The 13,558-nt window shown below is 40.4% G+C and overlaps 1 protein-coding gene across 1 annotated transcript in view; it reads left to right on the top strand.

Moving 5' to 3' along the window:
• The window catches only part of SCN5A (sodium voltage-gated channel alpha subunit 5), a 319,838-nt gene that overhangs the window by 240,150 nt on the left and 66,130 nt on the right, over positions 1-13,558 (top strand). The window contains exons 20-21 of the mRNA XM_074946329.1: positions 5,153-5,307; positions 7,710-7,883. Of these exons, the coding sequence (XP_074802430.1) occupies positions 5,153-5,307; positions 7,710-7,883 (329 nt within the window). The remainder of the gene's footprint in view (positions 1-5,152; positions 5,308-7,709; positions 7,884-13,558) is intronic.

Genomic DNA, 13,558 nt, shown 5'->3' with positions numbered 1-13,558 from the left:
TTACACCAGTCTTTCTGGCATAGCAGACAGTTGTCAAGAATGTTAGGAAAAGCCAGTGTGTTGAAGGATGGGGATAGTTGTGTGAGTCTCAGTTTAGGACAGCTGTACCTGTATTCCCCCTTGTATGGTCCAGCAAGGACACCCATTCTTAGGTTTCTGACTCCCCAGCCATTGCCTCTCTTGGAAAACACATGTCTCTCTTCCTCTTCACTGGATTATTTCCAGGCTGCAAAGCCTCCTGCCTACACTGTGAATTCCCCCCGCAAAGTCAGACTGCATAAGCCTGCCGGCTTTACTTTTTTTCTCAGAGATGGTAAACAGTGTAGTTGCCCACAGTTAAGCAACCACACTTTTAGCACTTTCTAAGCAAGCACATTTATTCTTGAGGTAAAAGTATTACAGAGAAAACATGTTTAAAGCAATGAAAGAACCTATACCAGAAATCACCCCCCTGACTCCAAAAAGGGCTCTGGCCAGTGAATAGTCCTTCATATCCCACCCAGGGGTTTTCCTGTGCTTAATAGTCCATCACTCCTTTTGCTCAGAACATAAACACTCACAAATCCATGAGTTACTTCTTTATACAGTTTTGAGGTCTTTGATCTATCCCCATGTAACAGGTGATCTACAGACAAAAGGTCTTGCAAAGGTTAAAAGACTGAGTTCTTGCTTAATTGGAGTAGGTGCATTTGCTTACCCCTCCACCTAGAGATTTCCTGGGAAAAAGTTAAATAACTCTTGTGTCAGCCCATTGTTCAAAAGAATCCATTTGAGCGCATAACATTTCCAAAGACATGAGTCATGTCTCCTAAACAAGTTACATACAATCCCAGAACAATACATAAACATTTTCATTTTAATAGAGTGAGCTCATAAGATACTTAAACTTACTTAACGTAAGAGCAGAAGAGCTGCCCTACTGGGTCAGACCATGGTCCATCTTGCCCAGTATTCTGTCTCTAACAGTGCTTGAGGAGAAGTGTACAGAACAGGGCAATTTTGGAGTGATCCACCTCTGGTTTACACTTCTAGCTTCTACTAGTCAGAGGTTTAGGGATGTTCCGATGATGAGGTTGAATCCCTGACAGTCTAGACTAATAGCAATTGATAGATCTATCCTACCTCAACTTAGTTCTTTTTTGAGCTCAGTTATACTTTTGGCCATCACTACATCCCATAGCAATGAGTTCCACAGGTTAGTTGTCCATTGTGTGAAAAAGTACTTCCTCTTGTTTGTATTTAACTTGCTGCCTATTAATTTCATTGGGTGACTGCTGGTTTTCGTATTGTGCGAAAAGGTAAATACACTTCTCTATTCACTTTTTCCGCACCATTCATGATTTTATAGACCTCTGTCATATCCCCTCTCGGTCATCTCTATTCTAAGATGAACAGCCCTAATCTTTTTAATTTCTCCTAGTATGGAAGCCATTCCATACCATTGACCATCTGTGGCAGGGCACTCCAGGGGAAGCCCTAATAAGCTCCTGCCACTCCAGATCCAATCGGGGGAAATGGGTTGGGGCTGGGCCACTAGCTAGGACTGGCCTGGAAACTGGCCACACCTCTCAGCCTTGTTAACTGGGGCAAAAAGCTTGGGCGGAAGTGAGTCCGGGGGGGGGGGGGGGAAGCGGGACGGAGACCAGGAGGGGAGAGTAGGCTCAGAAGGAGCCAGGAGCCTGCTCCCCTGTTGCCACTGAGGCCTGTGCTAGGCCAAATCTGTAAATAATCTGTAAATAGTTGGAGCTTGGTGGTGGGGACCGGACACAGGAATAAAGAGCATGGGTGTTGCACCAGCTTGCAGTGGTCCTGACTCATTGGGGAGCGGGGCCAGGAGGCTGAACCCAGCGGGGCACGGTGAGCACCCCTGTTACACCATCCTTGTTGCCCTTCTCTGAAACTTTTCAAGTTCCACTATATCCTTTTTGAGGTGGGGTGACCAGAACTGTACACAGTATTCCAGGTGTGGATGCACCATGGATTTATATAGTGGTATTACGATATTTTCTGTCTAATTTTCTCTCCCTTTCCTGATAGTTCTAACATACTGTTAGCCTTTTTGATTGCTGCTGTGCATTGAGCAAATGTTTTCAGAAAACTATCCACGGTGACTCCATGATCTGTTTCTTGGGTAGTAACAGCTAATTTAGACCCCGTCATTTTACACATATAGCTGAGATATGTTTTACAATGTGCATTACTTAGCATTTATCAACATTGAATTTCATCTGCCATTTTGTTGCCCAGTCACCCAGCTGCTCCCCGCAGCTCCCATTGGTCGGGAACAGTGAACCACGAACACTGGGAGCTGTGGGCGGCCGTGCAAATGTAAACAAACTGGCGGCCCACCAGCAGTTTACCCTGACGGTCCGCAGGTTGCCCACCACTGATGAAAACTGACCATTTATTCCTACTTGTTGTTCCCTATCTTTCAACCAGATACTGATCCATGAGAAAACCTTCCCTCTTATCCCATGGCTACTTAGGGCACATTTACACTTACAACGCTGCATCGGCGCTGCTGCACCACCTTCCTGAGAGGCAGTAGCTATGTCAGTGGGAAAAGCTCTCCCACCAAAATAGCGCTGTCTACGTGGGGTGTTAGGCTGGGATAAGTACGTTCCTCAGGGATATGGATTTTTCACACCCCTGAGCAATGCAGTTATACCGAAATAGGTCTGTACTGTAGACCAGACCTTAGTTTCAATAAGAGCCTTTGGGGAGGGACTTTATCAAAGACATTCTGAAAATCCAAGTACAGTATATTGACTGGATCACCCTTATCCACATGCTTGTTGACTCCCTCAAATAATTATCATAGATTGGTGAGGCATGACATCCCTTTACAAAAGCTGTGTTGACTCTTGCCCAGCAAATTGTGTTTTTCTTTGTGTACAATGATTCTATTCTTTACAATCATTTATATCAATTTGCCTGGTACAATAGACTCACCAGCCTGTAATTGCCAAAATCTCCTCTGGAGTCCTGTTTAAAACTCGATGTTACATTAGCTACCTTTCAGTCATCTGGTATAGAGACTAATTTCAGTGACAGGTTACTACAGTTCTGTAATTTCATTTCTTAGTCCCTTCAGAACTCCTGGTGAATATCATCTGATCCTGGTTACTTACTACTGTTTAACTTACCCATTTGTTCTAAAACCTCTTCTACTGACACATCAATTTGGGACAATACTTCAGATTTGTCACCCCAAGAGAATAGCTGTGATGTGGGTATCTCTCCCATATCCTCTGCAGTGAAGACTGATGCAAATAATTCATTTAGCTTCTCTGCATCGGTCTTGGTCTTGTCTTTCTTGAGTGCTCCTAGAACACCACTGTCGTCTAGTGGTCCCACTGCCTGTTTGGCAGGCTTCTTATGGACAGTTTTTTTCGTCTTTAGCTAGTTGCTTCTCACATTGTTTCTTGGGCTGCCATATTATACTTCTACATTTTACTTGCCAGAGTTTGTACTCCATCCTATTTTCTTGATTAGGATTTGACTTCCAAACTTTAAGGGATGCCTTTTTGCCTCTAACAGCCTCCACTACTTAGCTGGTTAATCATGGTGGTATTCTTTTGGTTCTCCAACTGTCTTTTTTGATTTGGGTATATATTTAGTCTGAATCTCTATTATGGTGTTTTTAAGTGGCCTCCATGCTGCTCGCAGGCATTTTACCCTTGCGACTGCTATTTTTATTTTCTGTCTAACTAGCATCTTCATTCTTGTGTAGTTCCCCTTTTTAAAGTTAAATGTCACTGTGATGGAGTTTTTTTTGGTATTTCCCCCTCTACAAGGATGCTAAATTTCATTACATTATGGTCACTATTACAGAGCAGTTCAGCTCTGCTTAGGACTAAATCAAGCATTGCTTTTCTCCTTGTGGGTTCCAGGACTAGCTGCTCCAAGAAGCAGTCATTTATGGTGTCTAGAAATGTTATCTCTGCGTCATGCCTTGAGGTGACATTTACCCACTCAATAGAGGATAGTTGAAGTCACATATTATTACTGAGTTTTTTGGTTTTGCACCCTCTCTAACCTCCCTTAGATCCCTTAGTATTTCACAGTCACTTTCATTATCCTGGTCAGGTGGCCAGTGTATATTCCTACTGCTATACTCTTAACATTCAGTAAGGTTTGTCCAGGATATTGCAGGAAATTGCCAAACCTGTTACACTTTGTATCTATTTTAGGTACTTATATGGACCTTCTTTTCTTTAGTATCTGAGTGCTTCACAATCTTGAATGTATTTATCTTCACAACACCCCTATGAGGTAGGGAAGTACTATTATCCCCTCTTCACAGATAGGGAACTGAGGCCCTGAGAGTCAAAGGGCTTGTCTACGTTTGAAAGGAGGGTTCTCTCATCACAGGAGGTAATCCACCTCCTTGAGAGGTGGTAGCTAGGTTGACAGAATAATTCTTCAGTCTATACAGGGACATAGGTGGGTTTAACTATGCTGTTCAGAGGTGTGGATTTTTCAGAACCCTGAGTGACATAGTTATGCCGACCTAATTTTCTAGTGTAGGCTAAGCCGAAGTGACTTGCCCAAAGTCACACAGAAAACCTGTGGTAGAGCACATTTGAACTCAGCTCTCTTGAGTTCTAGGCTGGTACCCTAACCACTGGCCAAACTTTCTGTCTGAGGCCTGAGACCTTTGTACTTCGGAACAACCTACCCTCACCTCCTTTTGATCAAATTGTCTTTTTTTTTAATTAATAACTTCTGTGGTATCTTCATGCCAGGAATCTGCCATCACCAAAGCTGAGACTGGTATTGAGAGTACTGGTAATACACCACCAAGAATCATTAGATCGATCCTGCTACACTGTTTGTGACTAGACAACATAGCGTGATAGGCCTGGTAGCACTGGTAAAGCATTACCAGTACTCCCGACACGATTAAAAACTAGTGGAAGGAAGCTCCAGAAAGAACTGACATCTTTAAGTGGTTTTGATCGTTCTTTGGTACTGGGGTAGAAGCAGGAGTAGATAAGGAGAAACGGAGAAGAGGATGACAGAAAAAAAGAAAGAGGAAAGAGTTTGCAGCATCTCGGAGCTTTCTAATATTTCCAGGTCTGAGAAATACACATGGTGGTCCCTGGGCATTAAATATTCTTGACTGTTTCTTTTTTTTCCCCCCTTTCAGTCTGTGTCCGATTCTTCCCTTGCTGTTCAGTGGACACCACAACATTTGCAGGCAAAATTTGGTGGAGGCTGAGGAAAACCTGCTACAGAATAGTTGAACACAACTGGTTCGAAACTTTCATCATATTCATGATCCTGCTGAGCAGCGGCACACTGGTAAATTTAGCATAATCTCTCATTAGGTTTAAAGTGTATGTGTATCTAAAGGAAGGAGATGATGGGCTAGTTACATTCCACTTCAGGAAAACTCACCCCTTGCTGCTTATTTCCCTAAAGATGGTTAGTTTGGGAATAAAACTTGTCTTATCCCTTGGTAAATTCACTGTCTTGTCTCAACATTTTACAAAGATATTCACTAAAAACTTAAGGCCAGACCCTTCCACTCTTCCTCCCATGCAGTAGTACTTTACTCCATGAGTAGTCCAATGGCAGCCAAACACCACATGAGTTAGGGGAGCTCAGAGATGGAGCAGTAGTTGTGAAGATTGTCTTCCTCGCATGTCGGTTTCTTGAGGACCGGACTGTTGCATTCCGAAGGAATGTTGGGAGGTTGCCCTTTGCTGGCTTTCACTAGCTCAGAGGGACATGAATCGCTTTCTTAATGTGTGACCCAAATGTTCCTTAGAGTACGGGGTTCAGAAGCAGTCCAGGAAGGTCGGGCCCACCCTCCCTTTCTCTTATGCTGGCAGGGAAAGGGAGAGATCTGAAAATATTTTTTCTCTTGTAACATGGGATTACCGTATGGAAAGGATTGAGAACCACACCTTTATTCCTTCCATACATGTGATGTTACCAAACTCAATCAATTCTGGCTGGATGATTATTGCCCTGAGTTCTACTTTGGGATCGTCTGCCACAGAGGTTTCACCCCATACTCAAATTATCTTTTATGCAAAGTAGGATGAGAATCTTTGGCTGTTCAGAATGCTAGCATTCGACTTTTGGCTTATGTGTATTGGGCTGATGAACCAGTTTGCTACTGTATCTGGAACAATGATACAGCCTCTGTATACATGGACTGGGTTTGGAATTGATCACTGTACCATTCATTCATCCCCAATTTTTCTTTCCCTTTTGTGTTCCCCACAATCCACATTCAGGTAAAAAAAGATCAGCACATTTGCAATTGTTCATTTAGGCCCTGATCCTGCAAGCACTTCCGCACATGGGTGACTTTACTCCTGTGAGAAACACTATTGAAGTCAACGGGACTCCTCGCAGATGTAAAGTTAAGCATATGCAGATGTCTTTGCAGGATGGGGGCCTTATTTTGTTATTTAGAAACAACGTGCTAAAAGCTCTCCATTGCTAAACCAGTTCAAACATAAGAGAGTATTGTAAATTTAGAATATAAAATATCAGTGTCCTACTGCTTAATATCTGGTTAATTTAAAAATATTTTCTCAGGGAAAAAAAGTTAAATTATGAGCAAAACCCTATGTGTTTATTTTATTTTTGCCATGCCTATTATTTCATATCTTCAGTAGATGTTGAATGGGGTAGTAATAGTTTGCACTAGCTCTGTGCAGCATAGCGCTTTTTCCTTGGATCTCAAAACATTTTACAAATGTTAACTAAACCAATCAACATGCTGGGAAAGAAGTATTATTATCCCCAATGTACAGTTATGTAAACTAGAAATAAGGGTTAACTAGCTTAGCCAAGGTCACATAGCCAGTCAGTGATAGGGTAAGGAATAAAATGAGAAATCACCGTAATTACCTGTCCCCTGATCTATGCTCTATTCCTTAAAAAACATGGTCTCCTAGAGTGACGGGGCCATATGATAATGCATTGATAATACTGGTGTAAAAACTCTTCCGACTTGATCAGATTGAATATACTGTTTGGACTGTGCTGGGGAAATCTGGAAAATGGTTTTGGAATGTTTTGTAATAAATTAACCCCCTAACAAGCTATTAATACTCAAAAAGCCTGTGTGGAGTTTATTTGAGAAGCCCTTGAAGAAGAAGGAAACCGAGGCAGGGCACCTCAGGCCACGAGGGCATGCATGGGAGGCAGTCACTCAGTTACAAAGATTTTCAAAAGTGCATAAGGGATTTTGAAGCACAACTCCTGTTGCCACATCAATGCTTTTGAAAATCTCCCCCAAAATCAATTTGCTGTATAAAAATAAAGGGAAGTGAATACAGCCTTCATGCCTAGGATTTCCTTCTATTTAACAGTCGGGTTATCCAGAAAAGATACCTGCATTATGTAAATCCTAATATTTCTGCTTGGCTACCAAGATACAGTTTTAAGTGCATCTTCATCAAGAAGAAAAAAGAAAAGGAGTACTTGTGGCACCTTAGAGACTAACCAGTTTATTTGAGCATGAGCTTTCGTGAGCTACAGCTCACTTCATCGGATGCATAGCAAATTGCCTACAGGAAAACAGATAGTTACTCATTACATTTAAAAATACTAAATATACATTTACTATGGCTTCTGGTATAAGTGACATCAAATCAAACAATACTGTAGACTTGCACTATAATATGAACATTTTCCACTGCAGTACTGCAGAGCAGTTGTAAAGCAATGCTTTGTACTTCCAGGCATTTGAAGATATTTACCTTGAAGAGAGAAAAAACATTAAAACCATGTTGGAATATGCTGACAAAATTTTCACTTACATCTTTGTCCTGGAGATGCTTCTGAAATGGGTGGCTTATGGCTTCAAGAAATATTTCACCAATGCCTGGTGTTGGCTTGACTTCCTAATTGTAGATGTAAGTATCACTTTTGAAATATTATGTTTCTTGTGTTGATTATGCACCATGCAGGAATGTAGATGAAGTTAGATGACATTCAAATTCATAGTGATGACTTAAAATGTTTACAAGCTGTTATGACTAACTGCTCCTTTCAATGTGAAACAATCAGCAGAAGTACTTATGTGAATTCATTTGCCATGGAGAAATCTCAGTGTAGCATAATAGCAAACATATTACTACATTTTCCTTTCTACCTTATTGGCATAAATAAAATGACCTTCATCTGTTAATGTTAACCAGGCTCCCTCTCTGTCCTGTTAGGTCTGCCAGTACTTGCACTTGTAAAATGACAGGCATCGTTCTGAGGGTAAGAAACAATCTAACATGAACCTAGATGTAAAATGCAAGGCTTGGTATGTCATTGAGCATCCTCTGGCAACCAGGGTGCCAAAATGAAAAGCAGCTTTGTATCATTACGCAGAGGTGTTACTGTGCTAATTTAAGTCACACTTCATTTTCAGCCATAAGAACTCACTCTGTCTCTTAGCATTTCCTATCTCATTCCACACTCCAGGCTCGCACCAGGTCTGGTTACCTCTGACTGTGCAGCACATGACCTCAGCCCACTAGGCTTTCAGCAGATTAGAGAAGCTATCCCCTGGCATGGTTTCCTAGGGAGGCTGCCAGAGGTACATAACAACATGTCCAGTACCATCTCCCAAGTATTTACAAGTGAAGGAGTCCAGGAGATGAAGGCATGAAAAGTTTTTTAGGACTGAAAGTGGCTTCTCCAGTTCAAAGTCTTACAAAAGAATCTGATTCCCTCATGCCTTCAGATATTGAAATTTGCCATTCTTAGTTTTCCTGACAGGGAAATCCTTAAAACTAGACAGCAAGGCCGAATAAAGGCAAGCCAACGCTACAAGAATGATAGATCCAGATTTTTACCCTTTCTTCCCACCAAGTTCAGGGTCTTTGGGTGCTGATACAGATAAGGACCAGCTGCAAACCATGTAGATCCCAAAGTACCAGAGTGCTTGGATGTGGGCTTTGAGCCCATATCTGGCAGCTGATGAACATGGGTGGTGAATTCACTAAAGACTAAATACACTGGGCCAAGGCTTCTATTTTTTTTACAGATGAGCAGGAATTTTTAATTAGATTATATCAAAAATGGGTTAATTGTTGCAATTATCTCCTTGGCGCTTTTACTAGCTTGACATATTTGAGTCTAAGGCTGATGAAGCTCTACACACATGTCATTTATTTACTTTTAACAAATGCTGTTTTTCCATTTTACACCAGAACCTTGTGTCTAGGGATAGCTGTAATTTCTTTGACTCCAATCCAAGAAAGCACTTCACTGGACTACTCAGATGTTTAATGTTATGAAGGTGCTTACATGCATTGCTTGATCAGGGCTTCCCAAGAGCTTTAATAAATTTCATCAAGTTCATTAAATTATACCTCTCTCTCTTCCTCCTATATATTCTGAGAAACCTCTTAAAGAGAATGCATTTATTTTTCACAGAATAGCTTCAATGACAGAGCAAGGCATGGTTTAATGGTTTGACCACAAGATTGGTTTGACCACCAACTCCTGAGTTATAATCCTGAGAATGGCTCCCATCTGTGGATTTGGTCAAGTCACATAACATTTCTGCCTTGGTTTCGCCATCTGCGGAATGGGGATAACAGGAATTACCTATAATTCTTCATGGGCATTCAGAGGTTTAATTACAGAAGTCAATATTTGTAAAGTGCTTTGGAAAATAGGAAGTACCACATGAGTGCTGAGTATTATCACTACTATAAACACAGGGTCTTAGTAAGAAGAATTTCAATTTGCACATTGAATGCATTGGAACAATTTGGAGCTTTAATGCAGCTTCATTATAAACAGTTTCAAGTGAGTTTCACAGTTGTTATAAATATATACTTATTATAGTATTACATGTGTAGCATTTAATTAATGCCAAAGGGAGTAAAACTGAGTGCCCAAGCCAAAATTCTGTCCTCCATGTGTAAACCTCTCATTTAATAAGAGTTACTTGTGAATCCAAAGTCAGCATCTGACCTAGAAAGTTTATGTAAAGATCTCCCTTTGAATAATGGGGTTTGTACATATAACAGTATGTCACACTGAACAGTTACTCTCAAGTCTTTCTGGTGATGTAGACATTTTGGTTTCTTAAAATATATTTTAAGTTTTGCTTTTGCAAATCCATTTAGTTAACCAAAAATTGCCTCTTACTTGAGACACTCAAGTTACTTAACTGACCCAAGGAAGTCACTTGTCTATAGAGTTCCCAGTTGGCAGCTTGTCCTCTTATCTCTTTCTGATCCCCAACTCATTTTCCAATGATGTTTATGACAGTCCTGCACTATTTTTTTGAAGGTTTTAACAGATGCTTCTCTCCAACCTATATTGTTTACTCTCCCTGTATGACTCTGATTTTCCTATGCAATTTTTTCCTTTTAATTTTAATTTCTTCTGTCCTTTGAGAACCAAATCTACTGCCACTGAACTGAATCGGGGACTGAAAGGATAAATTAACTGTTCCAAAGAAATAGATGAGCCATTTGTCTGACTTTCTCAGTTGTACTTGTTATTCAGAATTAATCACTTAATTCTTGATTTCCCAATTGTTCATAAGCAGTTTATTGTTAATATTCAAAATTCAAGCTGTGCTGGCTGATTTTTCATTGGAGATGTCAGTCACATGGTATCATCTGTGTTTTCTGGTTGTACTAATGTAACTCTTACAATCAATTTTCCAATACTTACACAACCAGTTCAGAATTTTCTTTTAGCAAATATTCACTGATATTCACTTAAAATTCTATTTCTACAAACATTTCTGCTAGGAAATTAGCTCACTAGAATCTAAATATAAGAACAAAAAGGGGATGTAAATCATGTCCCATTCATTATTTAAGCAAATATTTGAGGAATGTTTTTGAGGTTCTTATTCAGCTCTGTGACAGACCTTTGACACTGATTTGTGCCCGTGGAAGAGCAATGGCTATCTCATAATTATGGATTAGTAATTTTGGATCTAGATTCTGGATATCAAAGCCTGGACACCAAAAATTCCACATTAATCCATATACTTGAGGCTATTTTTGCCAGATATAGAATCCTGAAGGATGATCTCTGATAATGGCCCTCAAAACATCTCAAAGGAATGTGCCAATTTAACAAATAAAAAAATTAAAAAGGGTTTTAAAACACATTGCAATACAATAAGACCATGTTAACAGCATAGCAACAGATTTGTTGGGGAAAATGGCCAAAAAGCACACTCAGTAAAACCTAGGACTGATGGGAAGGAACTTTCCAGGAGTCTACTTAAATACTGGATACACCCACCTCGTTTGCAAGTGTTCTACTAAAGACAAATCTAATGCAGTCAATTTACAGTGAACATGGATTTCTGTGTGCAGGTGCTGCAGGATGATGGCCAGTGTAAACTCACAGTTGTTCTCAACTAGGAATATATTCAGAGATTGTAAAAGGTCTGAAGCTTGAATAGGTGTGAATATCATTTTCATTTGCACCAGTTAGAAACAGTGTTAATGCGCAATTACCCTTGTTCAGATGTATATACATACACTCACACAAAGAATAGCCATTTATACAAACAAAAACTTAGAATCATAGAACAGTAGGAGTGGAAGGGACCTCAAGAGATCATCTAGTCCAGCATCCTGCACTGAGGCTGGAGCACATACACCTAGACCATCCTTGACACCTGGTTGTCTAACATGTTCTTAAAAACCTCCAATGATAGGGATTCTGCAATTTCCCTTTGAAGCCTGTTCCAATGGTTAACTATCTTTATAATTAGAAAGTTTTTTGTAATATCTAACCTAAATCTCCAGTGCTGCAGATTAAGCCCATTACTTCTTGTCCTACCTTCACTGGATGTGGAGAACAGCTGATCATTGTCCTCTTTATAACAGCCCTTAATAAATATATTTGATGGCTATCAGGTCCCTCCTCAGTCTTCTTTTCCCAAGGTTAAACATTCCCAGTCTTTTTAACCTTTCCTCATAGGTCAGGTTTTCTAAACCTTGTATCATTTTTCTTGCTCTCCTCTGCACTCATTCCAATTTGTCCATGTCTTTCTTAAAGTGTGGCACCCAGAACTGGACACAGTACTCCAGCAGAGGCCTCACCACTGCAGAGTAGAGCAGACAGTTACCTCCAAGACGTATGACATATGACACTCCTATTAATACATCACAGAATAGCCTTTTTTTGCAACGTCATCACATTGCTGGCTCACATTCAATTTGTGATTCCCTATAACCCCCAGATCCTTTTCAGCAATACTACTGCATAGCCAGTTATTACCCATTTTGTAGATGTTCATTTGATTTTTTTTCTTCCCAAGTGTAGTACTTTGCACTTGTCTTCATTGAATTCCATCTTGTTGATTTCAAACCAATTCTCCAATTTGTCAAGGTCATTTTGAATTCTAATCCTCTCCTCCAAAGTGCTAGCAATCCCTCCCAGGGTGATATCATCCACAAGTTTTAAAACCATATGTTCCACTCTATTATGCAAGTCATTAAAACTGGACACAGGACAGACTCCTCAGGACCCCACTGGATATATCCTCCCAGTTTGACAGCAAACCATTGATAACTACTCTTTAAGTATGGTCTTTCAACCAGATGTGCGTCCACCATATAGTAATTGCATCTTGACCACATTTTCCTAGTATTCTTATAGGAATATCATGTGGGACTGTGCCAAAAGCCTTAATGAAATCAAGAAATGTGACATCCACTCGGCCAGTAACCCTATCAAAAGAAAGAAATTAGATTGGTTTGGCATGACTTGTTTTCGACAAATCCATGTTTGCTATTACTTATAACTCTTTTATCCTCTAGGCTTTTACAAATTCCAGGTATACTCCATCAACCATGTATGTTTTTGTAGTGCTTGATGTTCCTTTCAGTTGTTTTCTCCAATCTAGTAACATTATCTCAGCCTTACCTAGTTTGAGTTTCAGCCAGCTAGCTCTAATCCATAACCCAAGTTTTATTGACACTGCATATGCCATTCCATTCCACTAGCAGATTCACAAAAAAAATGACAGTCTAGAGACTGGTGTCATTCAAATACTTAGGGAACTTCAATCAGTAACTTCCTCACTAACGAGACCCCAATGGATCTATGCACACATTGTACAAGGAGGGAACAGAACAGTACCCTAGAGAACCTTTCACGAGAGACTTTTTGGAAAAGATGAATAATTGCCCTAATCTATCTCTGGGAATGCTCAAAAAAAAAGGAATAGTCACTTTTTCAACTTCTGTAAACATCTGCAGTGCACTCAACAAATCCACATAGTCAATGGTATCTGTGCAGCTTATTATATCAGCACAGGCAAATAATCTTCATCCATCTCCAGAAGATCATCAGCCAGTCATCACCAATGCAGCAGCAGCAGCTGCAGCATCATCATCATCATCATCCTGGCAAATCCCAAAAGACATGGTCTCCTTGCAGATTGAGAACCACCTAGATCTCTAGCTAGGTCATTAAGGTGGTCTGGCTGGATATTCAGTTTATGTCCCTAACTGGCAATCTTAACACACCACCGAAGATTTTGGCACCCACATGATCACTAGCTGTGTGGCGGCAATCATTGTGGAATTTGCTGGTTTTCCATTCT

This window comes from Natator depressus, chromosome 2 (genome assembly GCF_965152275.1).
Source record: "Natator depressus isolate rNatDep1 chromosome 2, rNatDep2.hap1, whole genome shotgun sequence".
Lineage (NCBI taxonomy): Eukaryota > Metazoa > Chordata > Testudines > Cheloniidae > Natator > Natator depressus.
This window is presented reverse-complemented; position numbering and strand designations above follow the sequence as displayed.